At 49.4% G+C, this 23,888-nt stretch overlaps 1 protein-coding gene across 7 annotated transcripts in view; it reads left to right on the top strand.

Annotated features, from left to right (window-relative positions):
- The window catches only part of ANKRD11 (ankyrin repeat domain containing 11), a 190,788-nt gene that overhangs the window by 145,533 nt on the left and 21,367 nt on the right, over nucleotides 1–23,888 (top strand). For 6 of the 7 annotated variants that reach the window (XM_055306997.1, XM_055306993.1, XM_055307000.1 and 3 more), the window contains exons 3-4: nucleotides 11,991–12,138; nucleotides 17,539–17,677. In XM_055306997.1, the coding sequence (XP_055162972.1) occupies nucleotides 12,052–12,138; nucleotides 17,539–17,677 (226 nt within the window). In that variant the 5' untranslated portion in view covers nucleotides 11,991–12,051. The remainder of the gene's footprint in view (nucleotides 1–11,990; nucleotides 12,139–17,538; nucleotides 17,678–23,888) is intronic. The other variant, XM_055306996.1, reaches the window with a different exon arrangement.

The raw sequence follows: 23,888 nt of genomic DNA, 5'->3' as shown, positions 1-23,888 counted from the left end.
AGATCTTAAAGATTTTCTGATATATTTTTTTCTTCTAAAAATTTTATAGGTTTCTATAGTTTTTCTTTCATAAGTTCATAACTGTTTCATTTTTATTTAGTGCAATTGTAGGTGTTGTATTTCCACACACTCATTGCTAGTTTGTAGAAATACTGTTGGCCCTTAAACAATGTGGGGTGAGAAGCACCAACCCCCACACACTTGAAAATCTCTGTATAAATTTGAGTCCTTCAGAACTCTTCTAATTAGCCCACTGTTGACCAGAAACCTTAACAATAGCATAAACAACACACATGTCGAATGTTGTACATTTTATATATATATATACACACACACACACATTTATATATATATATATATTTAAAGATTCTATTAATTTATTTGAGAGAGAGAGAGAGAGTACAAGTAGGTGGGAGGGGCAGAGGGAGGGAGCAGATGCCCCACTGAGCAGAGAGCCCGATGCAGGGTGAGGTCATGACTTGAGCTAAAGGCAGATGCTCAACAACAGAGCTGCCCAGGTGCCCCTCCACACTGTATATTCTTAACCATAAAGTAAACTAGAGAAGAGAAGATGTTTACTAAGAAAATCATAAGAAAGAAAAAATAGATTTACAGGACTATGCTGTATTTATCCAAAAAAATCTGCATGTAAGTGGATCTTTGCAATTCAAACTTGTGTTGTTCTGGGGTCACCTCTGTATGGATTTTGTGTGTTGACCTGGTATTCTGCACCCTTGCTGAACTCATTTCTAGGAGTTTTTGGAGATTCCTTGTAATTTTCTAGGTTAGATGATCATGTTGTCATCAAACAATGTTTTCTTTCTTCCTTTCCAATTTGTATGCTTTTTATTATCTCTTCTTGCATTACTGCACAGGCTAGTATTTCCATTATGATGTCCAAAAAGTGTGGTGAGAGGAGACATCCTTCTCTTCTTCCTGATCCTGGAAAGCAAGCATTCAGGTTTTCACAGGAATGATGTTAGCTGTAGGCTGTTGTGAATGCTTGTTATCACATTGAGGCTATTCCTCTGTGCCCTGATTGTGCTATGAGTTTTTATCAGTATATCAAAAGTATTTTGTTAAAGTATTTTGTTAAATACTTTTTCTGTATCAGTTGTTATGATTTGTGGTTTTTTTCTTTAGCCTGTTACTATGGGGAGATTTTCAAGGTAGACCCAGCCTCGCACAGTCTGTATTCTTTACCAAAAACACACCTACATCTCCACCTGACAAGACTGTGAAATCACCCCAGAGTAATAGATCTTGCCCCTTTTTGTCCTGCTCCGTGGTGTAGATATGCCTCATGCTCTAAGCAGCCCTGGCACATGGGCTTTGTTTCTGAGTGGTACTGCCTCTCCTTGTCCTTGCCCCTGCATCTCGGGACAGCTCCAGCCATGGGGCAGCTGGCTTGTAGGATGATGCATGTTTGACTCCGCAGGGTGTGCCTGGTCCTCTTTCTGATCTTCTCTCTGTATTTGTTCTTCTACTGGGCACCTCCATCACTTTGTGTCCATGCATATCAACCTTAGAGGATGTCTGGAACTCAGTCCTCCTCCAGTCTGCTGCTGTTCTTTGTCAGGTGGTTGTGTGACTCCTCCTCCTTCCCCTCCTCCTCCTTCCTTCTCCTCTTTGATTTTATTTATTTGAGAGCAAGAGAGAGCGCTCATGTGTGAGTGTGAGCAGGGGGGGAGGGGCAGAGGGAGAGGGAGGCTCCCCTCTGAGCAGAGAGCCCCATGCAGGGCTTGATCCCAGAACCCTGGGATCATGACCCAAGCCAAAGGCACTCTATGCCCCTGAGCCCTTCAGGTGCCCCACGTTGCCCTCTTGTTTCATCACATTCAGTGTGGATTTTAGCTCCTTCTGTAGAAGGCAGTGTTTTTGCTGTGCTATTTTTTGAGTCCCTCTTCATCTCCTACCCTTGAATGTCTGAAGGTTTTGTTTTCCATTCTATGTAGTGTCAGTTTTATGCCTTGTGCATAGGTTAGGTTCATGCCATGTGTTGGGAAGCTTTGAAATGTTACCCTTTTATGTTTGCGTAGCTACACTGTCCCTTCCTAGGAACCAGGGCCACAGGAGGGGAGGCTGGTCTGCAGAGAGGTCTTGTTTCTAAATTCCTGCCAGGTTATTGTTCATACTATGTTTTAATCATACCCAGCTTCTTAAACTTCATTTATTGTGAAATGTAACATGACACCCAATGTCCACAAAGTAAAAATGTACTTCATGCAGCCCCTCAAGCCAACCTCCAGCCCCCACTGGTCTCTAGACTCCCTGGGCAACCACATCCTCACCTCTAAATAGTCTTGATGCCCAGGCATGCATCCGCAAGCACTGTAGTCTACTGTTGGGAGAAATTTATGTAAATACACAGTGTATTTTTCCCAGCATTATTTGGGAGACTGATTCAGGTCATTTTTGTGTTGTCACTGCCATGTACTGTTCCATGCCAGCGGGGCCTCTTAGGCATGTGGCTGGAGGGCACATTCTTGTGCAGGTCCTGGTATGTTTGTGCTTGCATTTCTTTTGGATATGCGCCCAGGCTTGCTGCAGTTGCATGATTCACACTCTCATAAGAATGAATCTGCTCTCTTCGCTCTACATCTTCATTGATATTTGATACCTTATTTTGACTTTTGTTTACATTTCCTGGATTGCTAAAGCAGTTAAGTTTTTCATCTACATATTGGCCTTTTGGATTTCCTCTTTTGTGATATGTGTTAGTGTCCATTTTTGTTTTGGGTATTTTGTCTTTTTCTTAGTAATTTGTAGGAGCTCTTTATTCTGGATAAAAGCTTTTTGTCAGTTACATGCGTGGAAAGTATCCTCTTTTCCTTTGTGGGAAGGCACCTTTAATGGACAAAACTTGTTACTTTTAAATTGTCAGAATTTTCAGACTTTTTTGGTTAACGTTTCTGGTTAAAAGATCTGTCTTCACGACGTAGTTGTGATGGTCTTTTCTGTACTATTGTGTAGTAGCTTTGTGACTGTACCTTTTACATTTACATCTGTGATCTGTACAGAATTGATTTCTGTATATGGTGTAAGTTGGAAATTGTCACATAGATGTGTCCAGTTGTCCCTTCACCACCGGTGGGCAGAGCTGTCTCTCACCCCTGCCCTGCCCTCTGCAGCCCGCATGGTCCCACGTCAGTGTCTACGGTGGGCGAGGGCTTCTTTCCCACCCCACTCTGTTAGTCAGCTCCCACCCCACTCTGTTAGTCAGCACGTGATGCTGCTTTGACACTGTTTCTTCAACTATTTGACGTCGACTTTATTTAATTTTATTAATATGTATTTATGTAATCTGAGGTTCTTTCAATTTCAAATTTATTTGTATGAATTCTGTCTTTATTTTTTTTAGATCTTTTTTTCTCAGGACAGTTTGGGCTTCTCCATAGTTGTTTTATGGCTTTATGGCAGTCCCTCCTGGTTTGGGTTTATTTCCTGATAGCAGGTCTTTGCAGGGTTTACTCTAGCCTTGTGCTTCTGCAGAGGTTCTCAGACTTGTTGGGTTGATTCTCTTACAAGGTTTGAGGATTGGTAAAGACCCCACTCAATTTTTATTGTATAGGTTACAGCTCTCATCACAGTAACATGTTGTCTTTAAAAGTAACACTGTAAAAAAAATAAAAAATAGATAAAAGTAACACTGTAAAAATTTTTAAATATTTAATTCACTTAAAATAATAAAGTGGTACAGGGCACCTGGCTGGCTCAGAGGCATGTGACTCTTGGTCTTGGAGTTATGAGTACAAGCCCCATCATTGGGTCTAGTAGAGATTACTTTAAAGAAAATAAAACTTTAAAAAGTAGTAAAGTAGTACATAAAAATATAAATTTTTCCATAAAATAACTATTTTACAAAAGAAATCAAATTTAATGAGAGGAATGGCGTTGTCTTCTCTATATGCCTTAAATAACAGATAACTGGATACTGCTACCTATGGTCTGCACTCCATCTATGGCATTCTGCTATTTTTTCTAATTGTAAAAATAATCCAGCCTCTCATGGACATGTGGTATGGAAAGACATATTTGGGGGCTGTGTCCTGTGCGTTAGCAGGTCTTCCCTTGTGGGTATCCCATATTGGTTATTTGGAAAATGTTGGTTCATTGATTTATGCATATCTTCCTAATGTTAATGTGTTTATTTTAAAAATCACCTTTTTAGAGGCTCATGGGACGCTCAGTAGGTGAAGTGTCAGACTCGATCTCAGGTCTTGATCTCAGGATTGTGAGTGTAAGCCCCGCATTGGAATCTACTGTAAATAAATATTTACATACATACACCTTTTAAGGTTACCAACATTCTCATTAAAATGTCTTCAAGCGCTGCAATGCTGTTGACCTAATGGATGTGGATACAAATTTTCCTAAGCTCAAGTTGCACTTGGAAGCTTAAATTTTATTATTAACCACAGCTACTATTAATTTTCCTTGAAGTGATAGCTCCAGTTAATTGATATTTTTTTTTCTTTTAAAGATTTTATTTATTTATTTATGAGAGACAGAGAGAGAGAGGTAGAGACACAGGCAGAGGGAGAAGCAGGCTCCATGTGGGGAACCTGATGTGGGACTCGATCCCGGGACTCCAGGATCATGCCTTGGGCTGAAGGCAGGCGCTAAACTGCTGAGCTAGCCAGGGATCCCCCCAGTTCATTGATTATTGAGGAGATAACTGCCGGATACTCAGTTCTTAATAATAACAGTTTGCCTGAGAGTCTTTCAGGTGAAACCTGTGTCCTGTGAAAATGCAGCTGGGTCAGCTGGTCACGTCCAGAGATTCTCTTGGGGGCTAACACTGCCCGCCATGCACCCTTGAGTCTTGTCAGAGTACCAGAAGGACAGGGACTCAAGGTTTGTAATTTAATAAGATTTAAAATTGTTGCTTCTTTCCCAAGGACAGTTGTTAGATGATGCTGGGGCTTTTTACTGGGCATGTGTGAGGGTCTCACCTTCTTGTGGGGCACACCAGCATTTCTGCACCAGTCCTGTGAGAAAGGCATGTTGTCACCAAAACAGTTTTGGCCTGGGGCACCTGGGCGGCTCAGTGGTTGAGTATCTGCCTTTGGCTCAGGTTGTGATCCCGGGGTCCTGGGATCGAGTCTCATGTTGGGCTCCCCATAGGGAGCCTGCTTCTCCCTCTGCCTGTCTCTGCCTCTCTCTGTGTGTCTCTCAAAATAAATAAATAAAATCTTAAAAACAAACAAACAAACCCAGTGTTGGCCCTAAAAGCCCCCCAAAATGGTTATGGGACCCTCTGCGCCTACAGACAACATAATCACTTTGTCATGGTGGGGGTCAGTAGCTAATGCAGCGGGATCATGGGCCAGGAAAGCATTTGGCCAGGAAAGCATTACTAGACTACAGCATTTGTGGCTGTAGTCTAGTAATACTATTTATGGACGTGGAAATTCTAGTTTATGTAATTTTCATGTCACAAATACTAGTCTTAAATTTCTTTGTCCCTCAAAGGTATAAAATATGAAATCCGGGGCACCCAGCTGTCACATTGGAGCAGGAAACTCTCGATCTTGGGGTTCTGAGTTTGAGCCCCATGTTGGGTATAGAGATTGTTTAAAAATAAAATAAACTAGGAAACTCATTCGTAGCTCTCAGTTTTTACCTAAGCAGGGAGAGAGCTGATTTTGGCCTTGGGCTGTAGTTTGTCACCTTTGTAAGCTCTCATCCTCCTTTCAGGAAGGGTAGAGGGGCCGGTAGCTTGGCTTTTCTGTGTACTTGAAGCTTTCTTCTGTGTGCTTACCCTGGTTGACCGTGTAGCTGAAATGTATTTGTGTCTCTGGACCATTGTTCCATTGTCTGGCACTCCGAGAATGGAGGGAGTCCTTTGCCAAGGACCTTGGCACTTCGCCAGGCTCTTGTCCTTGGTGGGCACACCTCTGGAGGCTTGGCAAAGTGAAGTCACAATCAGTGCTGGTGATTTGCTCTCGGTCAGATTCCTCCGGTTGAAAGAGTCGTATCCTAGGCTGTTATTATGTCTTTGCCCTTATAGGACAGTGGGCATTTTGTATTGATTGTCCAGTACTTAGCCTTTTCTCTCATTTTTAAAGTTTTGAATCTTTTATTCTCTCTCCTTGAATTATTCTACTCTCCTAAAACCAGGATTGCTTCTAAGTCATCGTTTCTCTTTTGTTTTGCAATCTGTGTCTCTGAGTAGGCTAAGGAGGGGTTCTTGGTGTCCTTGGACTTCTCCGAACTCCCTCATGAGTGTGAGCTTGTTCATGTTGACTGTCTTTTCAGGCTTCCTCTCTCCTTACTGAGCTAACTGCTAAGTTGGACGAGACCCCTGGGGGCTGGTGGCCGTTCCTTGATGGCTGTGGCATGATGCCTGCTTGGAGTGGCCGTGGCTCTCAACCCTACATCCAGGGCCACTGCATTTTTCCCACAGGAGCTGCTCTGCCCTGGCCTGGCTGGGTGGAGCCCTCCTGGTCCTGTGGACGTGGGGCCTGTGGGCCTGTGTGAGCTTTCATGGGCAATGGCTTTGTCCATTTGGGTTCCACCTCTGAATCCAGTACCAGTGCCTTCCAGTTTCCCTTAGTTTATTGCTGTTAGCATGTCAGTTGAAAAGGTGACTAACTCCTTGGATTTTTGCTAACCTGGCTTCAGGTTAGCAAAATCCCTGTGTTCAGGCCCTGCAGTAGAGTCAGCTACCGCTCTTGTATCAGGTTCAATCTGGGAGGGAGCCTCTGTTGTGCGTCGTGTCTTCTACCCATGGAGAGAGACTGGCCGTGTGATTCTGTGTTGTGAGAAGGGAAGATAGTATGGTATGTTGGGTGTCAGCCTAGATGAAGCCCTGTGTGTGCTTGTGGAGGTGTGGGTGGGGGCTGGCTCTGGTGGCAGCTCTCACACAAGAACACTGCTCCAGGCACCTTTGGGAGGGAATGCACCTGGTCGTGGTCCTTGTTGGAGGGCTCTTAGCATGTCTGTTCTGCCAGCCCTTTGAATCAGGCTGTCTCTCTAAGCCCACAGTGCAGGGTCCTGGGGCAAGCAGGAAAGATACCCCACCAGCCAGATAGCTCCTGGAGCTTCCGTGGGCTGTGTGCCACTTGTGATGCCGACAGGTGCAGGGCTAGATGACCTTTCCCAGCCCATATGTGACCCTGGGTCAGACATGACCCTGGCTGCAGACAGCTGTTGGATCCCTTCCAGGCTAAGAGATGTTTTGCTTGGGCTTTGCATGTGGCTGCCAAATCATTGGCAAATTCCCTGCACCAGCATTGTGGGCATTGTACCTTGGTTTCAGGAAACGGGCTGGGGTCTCTATTCAGAGAACTCATCTAACTCCAGACACTATTGAGTGCGTTCCTGAGTGGTCTCTGTGCCTCCCAACAGCTTGTGATGCTAGAGCAGCTGCCTTTCAGTTTGGAGGCACAGGAGAGAACCTGCACCCTGTAGCACATCCCGATCAGGGACTGGTTAGCAGCCAAAGCACACCCCATACCGGCCATTCTCACTTTGTCCGTGTTCATCCTGCTCTGCAGATGTCTCCCCTACGTGCTGCTGCTTTGGTGCTGTGTGTCAAGTCTGCATGTGTCCCCAAGTACTCTGACGTGGACCAGAACATCCCTGTGTTCACAGAGCAGGCATCTTCTGACACTAGAAGTGAGAGGATTTAGATCCCCGTTACAGTATATCTGAGCAGGGACAGCCTGCTTGTCTCCGGGACCTGAGGCTTGGGTTGTTTGGTAAGAAAGCCCCAGAGCTCAGATTGAGGTAGCCTTGTAGCTGGTTAGAAGGGAAGACTCCCCCCAACCTCTGCCACGAAGATTGCCTCCACTGTGATGGCTCTATAGGGTGTGGGGGTGCCGTCCCATCCTCTTTTTTGGGTTGAGCAGTGAATGCCCAGCAGTCAGCAGGAAGGCCTGTGGCACCCTGACAGCTTCTGCTCGTTCTCAGAGAGGACCCGTGGAAGAAACAGCAAGCCTGTTCTGACGTGTAGGAGAAGTCGTGGGTGGTGATGAGAGTTGCTGGGTTCTCTGTGTCTGCGTCCTTCCCTTTGCTGGCATGGCCATTTCCCTAAGCCAAAGGAGAGGCTGAATGGATGCAGGGGGGTGAAATGGCATTCAGCCCTAGAGCCTGGACAGCTTATGGGGGGGTTGGAAAAACAAGGTAGATGGGAGAAGATGAAGGTGCATTTGAGATTTGTCCTCAGCTGATTTGTTATTGAAAAAGTAATAGGGAGGACTCAGGTCCCCTTGGCCCTACAGCTTGCCAGACAGGTCCTGAGAGGCACTGGATGGTTCACCCAGTGTGCCCAGCTCTCCAAGAAAGTTAACTGGAATGTATCAGTGGCAGTCTGAGCCCTGGAGCTGAAAGCTCCATCAGTGACGGTCCCTACCTAAAGAAATGAGTCCAATGTCCCAGACCCTGATGGGACCATGCTCCTTGTGGTTGTCCTCCTGTTTCTGACTAGTTCAGAATACTGAGCTGTTTGTAACCAAGAGGAGTGAGATGGCTCTGGTGGTCTCAGCTGTCGTCGTGAATGTGGGCTCAAGAAAAATGTCTTAAGAAAAAGAAGATAGAACATCTGGGATGACACTCCTAACCTGCTAGCTAATGGCATTCCTAGCCCTTGGGGGAGGGGCAGGGTGGTGCCCTGAGGACCTGACCTTCGGGAGTGAGTGAGGCCCAGTGGTGGGTACAGAACACTGCAAGCTTGGCCAGTGACTGGCACAGATTGTCCCTTGGGCCATTGTGGTGAGGTTTGGGCATGCCCTCACTCTGCAACAGATTGCCTGGAATCTGGTTGTTCACAAAATGAAATGTGAAAATTAATAAAGGGAAATCTCATTTACAGTGGAGTAGGGAGGCGACACAAGCAGGGGAAGCTCTGATGCCCAGCACTAGCTGTCAGTTACAGATCCAACAGGAGGAGACCTTGTGGGGGATGCTACCTGCTGCAGCTCCTGCTTTCCTAAACCAGGAGAAAGGAAGGTTTTCTCCTGTCCCAGCAACAGCCCAGCCAGTGAACAGCCACTACACTTCCAGCTCCCAGTTTACTCCAATAGACTTGAAGTTTACAACAGCCTCACCCACTCTCCCCACCCCTTTCTGCTATAAAAGAGCCGCCTCTGTGTTGTTCCCTGGAGTTGTCTATGGTTTGGGGCTGGTGTGTTAGTCATGGCTTGCCATTGTCTGCTATTCCGAAATAAAGCCATTTTTGCTATTAAAATAACTAGCAGTTTCATTTTGAACATTAACAGAACATGCTGGCAGGTAGGTGTCCACTGGTAGCAAGGAACAGCTGTCTGTGGCAGAGGAGTTGAATGTCAGAGGCATTGGGCCCAAAGACTTGCACCCAGGGCCTCAGTAGTTTAATTTTAATACTGACAAAAGGTTCATTAACGGGTCACACTGGTGTAGTACCTGATGGTTTGTAGAGCACTCTGAGAGTAGCCAGGTGCACACAGAGGGCCACTGTGGGTGGCCTTCAGGTGGCACTGTGCAGTTCAGCCTGTTCCAGTCCTGGGCAGAGATCCTTCCCACTGATGCCTAGCATCCACGTCAGAACTGGGACCAGGGTGCCATGAAGGTCTAAGGTCCTGGAGGAGCAAGCTCAGAACTCGCTTCACTCCTTCCTCTTGCCCTGTGGCTACTGGCGCGGTTTTTAAAGATCCTTAGGCTTTGGAGGTTGAAGTGGTTGTTCTGGAACTATACTCTGTTCTCTTCATGCTGTTGTGTAGCTGTCATGCCATCTTTCCAGGGAGGGCAGGTGGGAGGAGGAGGCAGGTCTTTCAGCTCTGGGGTCTCACGACTCTACTCTGAATAGAGAGACCACCTAGCAGACATGTAGTGAAATCACTGGGTGAAAGAGTGAGGTGGCCACCTGTGCCCATCTATTGGTGTGGACACTGTGGAGTAGGCTGGAAGATTGTGTTTAGACATCATGGGGCAGCGCTGTGGCCATGTGCTGGTCTAGGTGTATCCTACATGGTCATGGACTCTCGTGTTTCACGTTCAAGAGCAGGAGGGTTGGACATCCCATGATGACTATGCTCGATTTCCCATCATGACAGCAGGCAGTCAGGAATTTTTAAAAATTTAACTTCTGTACTCTTTTTTAAACTTCTACTGAAACATTACCAATGAGTTCTAGCAGCTGTCTCTGAGTCAGGCTCTGAGAGGTTACTTCTCTAGGCTGAGATGTTCTAGTTTCCCAGTGCAAAATTGGAGAGGAATGTTGAATTCATAGTTTCAAGCAGAGATGGAAGATGTTGTTTTGGCCTCAGCCACTGGAGCGTGTGGATAGAAACGCCCTGTCCACCTGCTTTGAGTGTGCTGGGGAAGGAAGTGTCAGGAAGTGGATAAAGCAGTCAGCCTTGTCCATCTTCCCAAAATAAATTTTAGATGTCTTAGGTCAGTTAAGTATCAAGAGAATACTTTGTGAAATGTTATCAGTTAATGTGGAAAAATAAGAGGATCTGTAGAAAAAAACATGGTAAAGGGCAGGTTTAGTTTTCAGGGCACAGAGAGCTACACAAACTAGGGATTAGAGCTCCTCTTATAGATTACATTTGAACATAGTATTTCAGAAGCCACACTTCATGCATAGAGGCTGTTTAATTCCAGGTGATTTAGTTAAAAAAACTATCCAAAATGGCAAAGCATAGAGGTGTATCACCAAGGGAAGAAGAGAAGAAATAGTACACGTGGTTTGTTTGTATAAAATGTTCTCTAATTCTGATGATGAAAATTTGAAAGTAGGAGCACCCAGGTAGCTCAGTCGGGGAGGCGTCTGTCTGCCTTTGGCTCCAGTTGTGATCCCTGGGGTCCTGGGATGCAGCCCCAGCTCAGGCTCCAGGCTCCCTGCTCAGCGGGAACCTACTTCTCCCTCTGCTGCTCCGCCCTCCCCCCCCCCCCGCCCCCCCGCACCCCCCCCCCCCCGCTTGCACTCCCTCTCGCTAGCTCTTTCTCTCTCAAATAAATAAGTAAAATCTTAAGAATATATAAAAAGGAAGGCAGTGGCTTTTGGGAAGATGGAATCGATGCATGGAGCAAACCGGAGGCTGAAAGGTGTAGAAGAGGCCATGGTCTGGTCAGGTCAGTGTGGCCATGGGCAGAACCTGAAGGAGGCTGTATTCTTCTCCCAGGTCCCAGAGGGAGCCCTCATAGGCCAGAAGATAGGACCAAGGACAAAGCTAGCCAGAGCCTTTGCTGGGTTTTCTGCTGGGAGAGCGGGCAGGCAGGGTGGACAGCTCAGGACTGGCTATTTTGAATAATGCGGTGGTCTCTTGTTGCCTGGTGACTGGCTTGTGTGTGTTAGATAAAGAAATGGTTGGTGGTTTTATGCAAGAAGGATTTTCTGTCTCTAATAAAGGGCTAGCTCTGGGAGGGGCAGTCTCTCCCCAGAGAGCTGGCGTTGGTTGGTTGGTTGGTTGGTTGGTTGGTTGGTTGGCTGGTTGGTTGGTTGGACATGCCTAAACATCGTAAAATACAGAATTGATACAGCATATGTCCTGGGATTTCCTGGGAAATGCAGGGGCTGGGCCTCAGGCCCCTTTGTAAGGTCTGGCTCAGTGGGCACAGATCAGCACACCAAAGCTGCCTGGACCTTAGGGGATGGTGAGGACTCCCCTACCTTCTGCTCATTTATTTGAGAGAGGTTGGGGATTGGGTCTGAGCTCATCCTGACCTTCCTTCTGTCTGGGGGCAGTGTGGGAAGGGAGCTGCTTTCCTGGGGTGAGGGGATGCAGGTGATGGGTGGGGTGGAGGCCATGTCTGGGAGGGGGGTGAATGTGGTGTACTGCCCCTGGGCTTTGATCTTGCCTGTGGTGCAGGCAGAGGGCACTGGGGGAAGAGGGGAGGACAGGCTAAACTTTTCATCCTGGAGTGGCCTACTGGGCTGTGGGTCTTGAGGTCCCTGTCAGAGCAGTGGGTGACATTCAATCCATTCTGGGGCGTGAATTTGAGATTGCCTGGGCTTCATGTGCATTGGTCCTGATTAACGCTGGGTGTCCTCTCTTTTGAAGCAGACTGTCGATGACGAAGCGATGGCAGTATAGATGAAGATCAGGTGAGGGGAGAAGAACGATGCCCAAGGGTGGGTGTTCTAGAACACCACAGCACGAAGACTTTTCCCTCAGCAACGACATGGTGGAGAAACAGACGGGGAAAAAGGTAACATCCGAGCTGCCCTTCCCTTGCTGCCTCACCATCACTGAGCTCTGGCTGGCCGCCCCTGTCTTTGTCGATGTCCCTCTGTGGCTACAGTGACAGAGAGGGCCAGAGAGGACCTGCTGTATCTTAAGGATGTGTTCATTTTTCAGGAACCACAGTTAGGGCCCACATTTCTGGCCACAGATGTCTGTTGGTTTCAGTGAGAGCAGATCTGACATTTAACCATGTTTGCCTTGCCCTAACCAGAAACACGGCTGAGGTGGGTAGCCCAATGTAGCCCATTGTCCCTGTAATTTGCAAAAGGCCCTGTGCTATCGCCTCTGGGCTCCGGGGTGCATGCCCCGCCCAGAAGCCTAGGGGCACTGGTGGATGTGGACTTTAATCAGATGGGAGCAGGGAGTAGGTCCGGGCTTTGCCTCTTCTCTTTGTGCCCTGACCCTGTCTGTGGTAAGAGCAAGAGCGACACGTGCTGGTGCAGGCGAGCTGAGGTGCCTTTGCTGGCTGGTCCACAGCCTTGATGTGTCCCTGTCCCCCTGGATGCCCATGTGGCAGGCCATCCATGCTGTGACCTCTATGATTTGTGACCCTGGGGCCGGTCTTCTGTCTCAGCGCTTGGGTGTGCATGGAAGTTTTCTGTACTGAGCCTGCTGGCTCTGCCAACACCCTGGTTGGATGGGGCATGAGGTTAGCCTGTTTTCCACACGAGGAGGTGAGCAAGCAGAGCTGTGCGGTTCCTTTGGTTTAGGTGAAACATGGAGCAGATTGTGAACATAGGCATGCTTCAGTGCTCATCAGAATGACCAGGCCTCAGAGGCTCTGGTGTATGGGCATCTGTGGCCAAACATTGTCTCCCACACACCATCCCCCAGGACCCCATGCCATGTACAGGAATGGGTCAGAGCCACAGCATGGAACTGTGGGGAGGCTGAGACTTGAGCTTGGTCTGGACTTGGGAGAGGTGTGCTTGTCCAGGAGGTCTGTGGAAGGTCTCGTTACAACTTGGGATGGACGTGTGCTGGTGTGCCCAGGAGGAGCTGGAGCCAATGGGGTCAAATGTGCCCTGGGGGAGCAGGTAACTCCCACTCTGGGACACTCACACTAAATGGCCAGACTGTCGTTGGTAATCATAGTTCCCAGGTCTCTGGATTTTCCTGGGACGGGATTCCATGATCACAGGACAAGGGAGAGGCCACATGCATCTCTGTCGGGGTTGTCTTCTCTGCCTCTGCACTGGCTCCCCAGTGCAGGTGGGCAGCTAGAGCTTCAGACTGCTGTGCCTACCAGCTCAGGTGTTCTCTGCCCATGTGGCCTGCCCCACTAAGGCAGATATCAGAAAAGGCCCCCAGAGCTCAGCACCTGCCAGGGGCAGTGGGGATGGGGACAATTATGTGGGTCTCATGCACTCCTGGCCACCTTTGGACACAGGGCTTGGTCTGGGCTGGTTCCAGTTGCTTTCTTTTCCTTGATGAGAGCAGTCACTGGATGGAACCGGCTCCAGTGTGGGCAGCATGAGCAGCGCACACGTTTGCCACAGGAGATGTATGGATCTGGCTTTGTTTTGTTTTGTTTTGTTTTCAAGTAAGATAACTTTATATTTTGTCCAGTACCACCTAAGACAGACACTGTTGGCTTCTGTGGCAATCCCTGTTGTGCTAGCAAGGGATCAGTGGCAGCCTCGAGTGAGCTCCCTGCCCTGGTGGAGCTGCTCAGTAAGGCTCTGCATCCTGTCTGCCATGAGTACCTCATCGGAGCCCCAGGGCTCACTCTGGCCCACTCTGGTTACGTCACCAGTGTTCACTTTCCCAGCACAGCTCATGAGATGAGGAGTTGGACTCAAGACCTGTCAGCTATCTAGTAAGATATGTCACGTCTTACAGTTCACGTTTAAAACCTGGGATAAATCTCCCTCCAGATAAGAACACACGGCATTACCTGCCTTGGGGAGGCCTCCTTACCACCCCTCCCAACATCCATCACCATGGAGGGACCGCCCCTGTTGGGACTTATAAGAGGGAACTAGCTGTTCAGTGTTACGTCCCATTCACAGGGCATTTCTTGTGAGCAGCAGCCCCTTCTGTATGCATTGTACTGCTGACGAATGTCCGGGCTGCTCCATTTGGGGGTGTAACAGAGTGATGGCACAAACGTGTGCACATTGGCAGATATGGTGTAATGGTTTGTCATGGTGATTGCCCCAGTTCTGGATCCTAGGTGCTGAGAGAGTTGAGGCTGTCCTTGTCACACAGGTGGTGTGGCTGACCTTTTGTCCCTCGGGTATAGTGGCACCTTGTGGTTTTGTCTGTTTTTCTGTTGTGTGCTGGTCGTGAGGACACGCGCCTATCTTTGCCGTCTGGCATTCATTTGGGATTGATAATTGCCATGGAAGGCAGTGGTCAGTATGTATTTCCTTTCCTGGGAATGTTCACAAGGTCATCGTTGCTGATGGAGCAGGGCCCCTCCTCTGCTGTGTCACAGCGTCGCCTGACCCTGGGCACATAGGGCTGCAGCCTCTGCTCGGAAATTTTGGACCTCAGCCCCAGACCACTGGGCAGGACTGCTCTCATTTTGTAGTCTGGGTGTTTGTGGTTCTTTAGCATTCTCTTTCTGATTTTGACCCTTGGCATTACTCAGACCTTTTGGCGGAAGCTGGTTGGTTTCCACAGAAGGCCTGCTGGTATTTTGATGGGATCACTTTGAACGGAAAGCGCAGTTTGCAGGGAGTCGTCCTGCTAACAGTTGTGCACTTTCTGTCCCGTGAACAGGAGCATGTCTCCCATTTTTCTAAGCCTTTGTTTTCTCAGTAATGCTTTGTAATTGTGTTCATGGCTTAAATTATTGTCGTTTGTTAGGTTTATTCCTGTGTATTTGATGATTTTTGATACTAACTGAAGTGATATTTAACATCGTTTCCTAATTGTTTAGAGTTGATAGAAATCAGCTACTTTTCTGTATCCAGCAACGTCTCGTTCACTTATTAATCTGAATGGCTTAATATTCATGGATATACTCATAACATCTTCACATTAAGGCTTTGTTATTGCTCAGGAGATAAGTGGGGGAGGAATGGAGGCAGATCTGATTCCAGAGGAGCCTGTGTCTCCATTGGCAGCTGAGCACACGGGTCCTGTCTGCCCCTTGGAGACATTCTGTGAGCTTGTGTGTGCTGGTGCCTTTCTGACACTCTGGAACCTTCTGTGTGTGTTTGCCTTTGGTGAGCAGTTGTGAGGTTTCTTTTTTATTTTTGGGAACAGTAGTGCCAGTTGTGAGCACAGGGGCATGTTGCATTAATGTTAGAAGCTGCTGACAGCAGTAACTCGAGTTGTGCCTACTCTGCCACATTCTTGTCAACATTTGATACCCTGTGTCTCTGGTTTTAGCCATTCTGGTGGAAGCATTGGTATCTCCTCTTGGCATTAATTCACTTTATCTTTATGCGGAGCATCTTCCCAAATGTGAATTGGTTACATGCTTATTTCATTTTCCAAAATGTATATTCACATCTTTGCTCTCTTAAAAACAATTGTTTCGTTCTTCAGTAGCTGTGACAATTAGGCCTTCCTGCCTCCCACTCTTTGGGGGAAGCACCCCTTGTCAGCATCAGCACTGGGGGCTCTTGGTCAGGTGAAGGACTGTCCCCATTCCTGTGTGCTGAGAGCTCTTGTCAGGACCAGTATTGAACTCTCTCACAGGCTTATTTGCAAATATTGGGTTATTGTAAGATTTTCTTTCTTTTATTTTCTTTAAGTGGTGAGTTACATTGGTTTTTTTAATGTCTTGCATTCCTGAATACTTTGTTATTGCTATTATCTATATTAATCTCTTTTATATAAACCTGTGGGTCAGATTCACCAATGGGTCAGGAGTGTTCTTGGTGGATAGGTGTTTATTACATTTTGGGGATTTTGCTGATGGGCAGCATGCAGGTAATGACAGGCATCCTGGTGGACATCTCTGGAGGTGTCATGCGCCTAGCATCTGTGCATCCCCCTCTTCCCGCAGTGTCTCGTGGCTTAGGCCCTATCCAGGGCCCCTCTTTGCACTCCAGACACCCTTAAAGCTGGCCATGTGTTCTGGCCTGGTCTATTGAGGGGTGTCTGTCATTAACTGCCATGGCATGGCTGGCTGTTCAAGGTGGAAGATTGTCGGGACCACAGGTGTTGGGGACTGTGGCCATGTTCTGCGCTGGCAGGTGGCTCCTCTCAGGAGCACCTCAAGGACCCCCTGCTGCTGGGAGGGGGGCATGGGGGTGTGGCTGTGACTGTACGGTGTTTGTTGACAGCTTCCCTGAGGAAAATTAGCAAGCACCCTGGCGAGAAGGGAGCCGTGTATTGGTAAGGAGCAATCCTTTCTACCATGTCATACCCCAGTATGCAGATCATACCCCAGTGTGCAGACCAGTGTGGCAGGCTGTGCATGTTCTGCCTGTGTGGGGCTCTCTACATGCTCCCTAGAGCCTCTTGCTATACTGTGGACAGGGTGGGGATGCTGAGGCACTACTGTGAGCAAACAGAGCCAGGGTGTTGGTTAGAATTTGGAAATCTCTGTGAGCAGCCCCCATCCAGGACAGTGTCATCAGCCAGGAGCTTTTAGGGGTCTAGGGTGTTTAGCTACTGCAGGCAGCAAGGCAGGGGCTTCTGCTTCTGCTCAGTGCTGGGTCCTTCATCATTTTGGAATGGGGCTGCCCCACTCCTGCCCTTCAGGGATCTGTGCACTTACATTTCCACATGGGCCCTCCTCCCTTGTGCAGACAGCATTGCAGAAGGAGTAGATGCTATTTAGCATTGTACAGTTGCTGGTACCCAGACAGGCACAGGGCTGGCCCACTGGTCAGGATGGGCCTGGGATATGGGCTTCTTGATCCTTATCCTACAGGAGAGACCAGCCCTGAGACACAGGAAGGGGGTGATGGCGATGTGCACCACCCACCCTCCTGCATCGGGGGTTGATCTGTTCCCACAACAGTCCCACCGTGTCACTGGCTGGTGGTGATGTCAGCTGGGGAAGAGGGAGGTCCAGGCAGGTGGGGGCATTTGCGGGCTCCTTCCCTGAATCATGAATAGGACTCTCCACGTGGCAACGTGGCCTTTTTAAGGCCAGCTCTTATTTTTCTCATTATTTAATCCCTCTGTGGGAAAGCCGTGTTGGAGACAACTTGTATCTCTCCTCTCTTCACACTCATAGGAATACTTGGGATTCAGGACAAGAAGGGGTGGGTGTGGGGCCAGAATACAGTGGAGGAAGCCGTGCATGCTCGTGTGAGCCTGGCAAGTGGGAGGTGCTGCTCATTGCCCAAGTAAAAGATTTGCTTTTCCTGGTACCTGAAATGAAATCGCAGTAAATGTGAGGATTCCGAGAACTTAATTTGGGAATGATGTCTGAAAGTGTCACTTTCTTTTCTAGGATAAAGATAAAGTTTCTCTGACCAAGACCCCAAAGCTGGACCGCAGTGATGGAGGAAAGGAGGTGAGGGAGCGAGCAACCAAACGGAAGCTGCCCTTCACTGTGGGGGCCAATGGAGAGCAGAAGGACTCGGACACAGGTATAGGTGCCGCCCCTCACTCCCTGCTGACCACCCAAGGCCATCTCACCTGCCACACTTTTCTCTTCTACAGAAAGTGTCCTTGACAGCCCCAGCCTCTCTTCATCTTTTGGCTTTGCACCAGGACTCTTTGAGGAGTCCTGTTGGAGGCCTGGGTGGGGTCTTCTAGAGTGAGGTCTAAGAGCATCTGCTCTGTTCTTGATGTTGAGGGTGACTCAGTGCTGATAGGAAAGGTTCATAGAGAATTCTCCACAAGAGTGCCAAGCAGGAACACGCCCCCAGCACACCCAGGGAGGTTCCCATTGTGTGCCCAGCTGTGTAGGCATGAGTATGGGCTCCTCTCCCCGGAGGCTCCAGCCTCCTGCTCCCCACCGTGCTCTATGTAGTCCCCTGAAAGTCTTGGATGTGTTTTCCCTTAGGGCTACAACAGCACAAAAATTAAACCCAGTTGTTTGAAATAAAAGCCAAAAGGACCACTGAGAGTGGGCCAGAGCCAGTGCAGTTTCCTGTGGGTGTGTGGGGGAGCCTGGGGTTGCAGAGCAGGGGTGTATGTGCATGTGTGTGTGTGTGCGTGCGCACGTGTCTGCACATGAGCGTGCATGTGTTTCTCTGTGTATGTGTGTGCATGGGGGATTCATACTTGGCACGTCCACTTTCAAGTTGATGCCATCTTGAGCAGACATCCTGGGGCCCACCCTGGGTCTAGGCAAGAGCCCAGCATTTCTCATACCAGCCCAGACTCTCTCTTTTGCTTAACCCTGGTGCTCAGGGGCCTTCCCGGCCTGCTGGTCATCTGATCAGCAGGCATGTATGCCAGTCACAGGCAGGGGTGAATATGGGCACAATACCCAGAGAGCCATGGAACCTGGGGTGAACCCATAAAAACACAAATGCAGCCATTAGGACAAGGAGCTGAGGCCCTGCCAGGATGGGGGTGTGGGTGGGACTTCCTGCATCTTCAGGTTTGTGTCAGTGGGAAAGTGCTGGGTACTAAAACAGAATAAACATGTGAGAAAATTGGGAGAAATGGCAGAGGGAGCAGCATGGAAATGTGTGTGTGCCTTGGCTATTACTCACAGGGCCATGGGGCCCTCCCCCAATACCCTGTGCAGGTGCTCCCTGAGCACACTTGTGATTAGTTGAAAGCCAGAGAAGTAGGTTTTGTTTTTCCGAATAGGATATGAGGAAGGTATCATGGGCCCACAGCAATCCTTCATGGAGGTGTGGTAGAGCCCATGGCACCTGTGTCTGGGCTGGGCTGGCACAGTGGGGACAGGACTGGGTGGGTGGGCAGGTAGAGGGGCTGATGCTCCACAAAAGAGCAGAGGGGCCTGTGGATACCTCTGGACGCTGGGCTCCTGCCAGAATGCAAGGGCTCGCAGAGATGCTGTTACTTAGGCTTTAGGTTTGGAGGAAATCAGACCAGGCCTGGAAATCCTCCCTCCAGTTGCTGGTGCCTATTCCAGTTTTGGGTGTGGAGGGCCTGATACCTCTATTTGGTCGTTAGCTCTCTGCATGGTCAGAGTTGGAGATGGATGTCCAGCCTCTGGGACATTCCTATAAATTCCCCAGCAGCCTTGTGAGTTAAGGAGACAGTGTTAGAGCTTCTGCTTCCTGGGGGAGTATGTTGCCTGAGCTGAGTATGCCTGAGTAGGCTGCCCATTCTGCTCTGGTTGGTAGGATTTCTTTGCAGTGCCCATTTTATTGTGATGTTGACTTCTCGGGTTCATGTGTTTCCAGCAGGCCTTATGGATCCGTCTACTGATGGTTAGCATTTCAGCAAGAGGCTGACATGTGGGTTCACCTGAATCCACGTGGCTTCTCGGGTGTCTAGGACAGTCTTGGGGCAGGCAGGAAGTGTTGACATTTATTCTCTGCATTGTAGGTCTGGGTGAGGGCAGGGAGGGATTCACCATGAAGTAGAAAAATAGTAAACATTTAAAAAACAGTATTTTACAGGCAAGGACTGTGTTACAAACATCTGAATACATACGAGATATAATACTTGCCCTCATTATTCTGGGGGACGATTTTATATCTTGTACATCCACTTTGTTAACATAACAAAGCTAGATTTTCCACTAAGAAGATTCTTACTTGGGTGTGCTGTGCATGACTTGTATCAGGAGCCTTCCAAATATGAATCTGTGGGTCATGCGCAGCATCTGGAGGTGGGCTTCTGGGGCCCCTGGCTGGTCAAACTGTAGCTCTGATGAGCCTGGCCTGACTCTGAAAGACGCACACCTCTGGCCAGGTGCCTCCCAGCTGCTGGACTATGCCTCCCACAGGGTCAGGAGGAAGTGTCCTCAGGAGTGGCAGACTGGGAGGGGCCAAGCAGTTCCTGAAGGTCTGATGCATCCCCACCCCGCCCAGTGCCTTCTCCTGCTGCGTCCCTCCGGCGCCCTCTGCTGGGAAGATGGAGGCCCGTGCTCACCCCGAGGGGAACTTGGTAGAAGGCTCCAGAATTCAGGGTTTTGAGAGGCAAATAGTGAATTTGCTTAGTTGTGTCTCTCAAGTGGGAAGAGGCTAATGATCCTCTGCCTAAGGACCACCGAACTGCCAGAGAGCGCTGTCCTGCCCCCTCACCTCCCAGGAGGCGACCTCTGTCTACAATGCTTTGTCAGGCCTGGAGGCTGCCTGCCAGGAACAGCACAGCTTGTCTGCATCCGAGCCTATCGAAGGCCAGCCACCACACGTGGTCACTCTATCTATCCTTCCAGAAGCTATGGCCAGAGCATGCCCCAGAGCCATATATGTCCCAGCCATATGGGCACCAGAGGAGCCGGCGGCGTGTGCTCACTGCATTGTAACCCCGCCAACCCAGACCCAAAGCAGGGCTAGGTCAAACCAGCCCAGCAACGGGTCCTCCTGTTGCTGCTGAGGGAGGCAGCCCCTCCGCAGAAGAAGAGGCACGCCTCTTGAGGTGGCCTCTTCCAGGCAGACCACATGAGGCCCTGCTGCCTGGCCCCCAGAGTGATGCTAGTCTCCATGTACAATGCTTCACCACCTACCAAACTTACAATGAAATTATATGATGTCTGCACTTAAATTATACAAATCTACTTTTTGTATGTTTAAATTTCCTCTCAACTTAAAGAAAAACCTGTCAGCAAATGTTTAGGTTGGCTTATATGCTTACTTACCCTTTGCAGGCTCCTTCATAAACCTCCTGCTTTGTTACGGTGTTCTGTCCCTTAGTCTGAATGTAGGCTGTGTGCTCCTGGGGTGGGCCCTGCCTGTTCCCAGAGGCCAGATCCCCCCACAGAGGGCTGCCCTGTCTGAAGCACCATGAGCTGGCAACTGCCTGTTCTACCTGAAAGTTTTTTTGGAGTAGTGAAAAATTCAGGTTTTCTTATTTTGCTTTTATCTTATGATTAAGACTTGTGTCTTGTGTTTATTCAGGAATGCTGACATGTAGACAACTTGTTCACTCCATTTTACGGGTGTGGAGGCACTCATGTATTTACTGAAATGGTGGTCATCCCTTTTCAATAAGATGGGAAGGGATGGGACTTACCCTCGGGGGCTGTCCCCGTTTGAGGAAGAACTCTGGCTCCGCCGCCACTATCTGCAGGACTCCAAGGAACTCTGAACCCCATGTGCTGCTGCATGCTGCAGGTGACATGTGCGTGACAATGAAGGGCTTCTCTGCTCACTTGCTTACTCGCCAGGTGATGGTAGTGAGCAGGGCAGTGCTGCTGCTGTGGGGGACCTCTGGCTGGAGAGGACACGTGCCACCCACAGTGACACCACTTCTCCATCATTTTTCTTCCCTAAACTTGAGTAGTTTTTTCCTTTTTGTACGGAGGGAGGGTGGACTAGCCAAGGAAGGTCTTTCTGCTGAGAATCCCCAGTGTCCCCTGTTTACAGGATCATGGCCTCCCTCAGGGGCCCTGCTATCCACACACAGTGTAGGTGAGCCAGGCCCTCACAAGCACCTTGGGTCTGTGACTCGCAGGGAGGACTTCTGGACCATGGCTGGTGACCCAACAATGTGCAGAACAAAATCTGCACAGAGAAGGGCACGTGGGGCCTCATCCAGGGAAGCTGGCTGCAGCTTCGGGAGTCCTCTTGAGAGGGTCACGACGTGGCCATTCCACCTGGTAGTGCTCCCAGGGCCTGGGGCAGGGGCTGAGAGGTGGTTAGAGGCTTTTGCAGACAGGCCTGAAGGGTTAGCATGATTGATGGCATGGTTCACAAGCTGGTGTGGGTTTGGAGTATGATTTACTTCATTTTATTTAAAAAAGTTCTCACTGTGCTTTGGTGCCATGAAAGGAGGGTCAGTGGTTGGGAGGTTGTATCATGTGGGCCGTTTATGCCAACAGCACTTCCTAATACCCTGGCTTCCTCTTCATGGCCATGGCAGCCCTCACTGAATTCCTGAGCCCCTGTGAAAAGAGGACTATGGTTACTCTTGTCTAGAGAAGAAGAAACACAGCTGTAGAGGCCACAGCTGTGACCTGGGAGAAGAAGGCAGGTGGCAGAGAGGGACCCCAGCCCCTCCCTTCTTGGACCAGAGAAGGAGGGGGTTGCTGGAGACCCTCTCTGTGATCAGTGGTGGTAATTTTCAGAAAGAGAAAGAAAGAAGTGGACACACATGAGGAAAACAAAAGGAAAAGCCAGTCACAAGTGCAGCCCGAACGTCAGAGCTGGGTTGGGTGGGCCCTTGGGTCCTGGTCTTGCCGCACTTAGAAAACCTGAGCAGGGGGCTTGTGACAGAGACCAGCCCCGTTGCAGCTCCTGCATCACCTCCAGCTTGGGGACCATCCCACCCGGAGTGGTTCTTTCATAACTCCTACCACCGGGTGCGGGCCACGTGTCTGGTGTAGAAGGCGTGTTCCTGATGATGGTGTGTCCCTGGTTCCCTAGCACCCTGCCCACCATCAGATGTCCCTGCGCTCTGCCTGGCATCTTAGTGAGTGCTGTGATTCCAGAGCAGCACCACCAGATGCTCTCCTGTGGAGTGGAATCAAAGTGGTGTTGACATCATAGGATTTTACGGTGGAACGTAAAGGTTTCAGATTTCCCTTTAAGGTGACGTAGAAGACTGTGTCTCCTGACAAAGCCCTCAGCTAGAATACTCCAGAAGTCAGAGATGGTGAGTGGTGAACATAATGCCTTGTGGAGCGCTCGAAGTCCTCAGGAGCCAGGAACAGTGCAGGAGTCAGGCTGCTGGCCTCAGGGTGTCAGGGCCGCAGTGGACATGCGCGTGAGAGCCACACCTGGGACACTTCGGGCAGGAAGAAGACCCCCATCTCTGTCTTCTCTTGGGGCATCCTGATGGGGCAGAGGGCTTTGAGAGGTGGCCCCAGAGACTAACCCCATTCCCTGCGACCTGGACTTGAGCCACACCCTGTGTTGCTGGGAATGCCTCTCCCTCTCTCTAGTCTCAGATCAGAGGAAAAGCCAATCCTCTCTGGAGAGATGAGCTTCCATGCAACTTCTGGGCCCCAGGGTTCAGACAAATACGAGTGCCGGGTCAGAACCACAGAGCATGAGGAGGAGTGCCATCCTGAGGAGGGACCCAGCCCTGGAGACCTCATGTGGGGATGCCTGGATACAAAGCACAAATCAGTAGATGTACTAAAGGAGAAAATGAAAGCACAGCCAAGGAACAAGATGCAGCCAGAGACTGCATCCATGTAGACTTTTTTCAAATATGAAATGGAATACATGGAAATGAAAATTAGCAATTAAAAAACTTCAGTGGACAGGTTAAACAGCTCATTACATAGGACATATGAATTGGCAGTTTGGTGGTTATAGCCAAGGAGATTGCCTGGACTGCGGTAGAGAAAAAGGAAGAGACAGGAGGCAGCAAAGAGGTTCCAGGTGTTGAGAGAAGACGGCTGGGCGGCACCGGGAAGGCAGAGCCCTCAGCCTTTGTGCAACGGGTCCTCCAGTGTAGGGGTACAATGTGTTATGGGCAGAACACAGGTGGGTACACACAGCAGTGTGTGGTGACAAGATGGTGGAACAGGTGCTGAGGTGGCCACTGAGGCCAGAGGGCCAGGAGCACTCCCACCTGCTTCCAGGGAGGAAAACTGCCTTGCAGGCACACCTTGCTTCCTTGCTGCCAGAATCCACTGGGGTTTGGCAGCCTTTCCTGCAGTGGGACATCCAGGTTCTGCTGGGGAGGGAAGTGCAGCGGCAGGACGTGGAGTCTGGAAGCCAAGGTCCCTCAGAACCACTCCAGCCCCGTACCCTCTAT

Source organism: Nyctereutes procyonoides, unplaced genomic scaffold (genome assembly GCF_905146905.1).
Source record: "Nyctereutes procyonoides isolate TBG_1078 unplaced genomic scaffold, NYPRO_anot_genome, whole genome shotgun sequence".
Classification (NCBI taxonomy): Eukaryota; Metazoa; Chordata; class Mammalia; order Carnivora; family Canidae; genus Nyctereutes; species Nyctereutes procyonoides.
The sequence above is the reverse complement of the archived record's forward strand: the minus strand, read 5'-3'. Positions and strand labels throughout refer to the sequence as shown.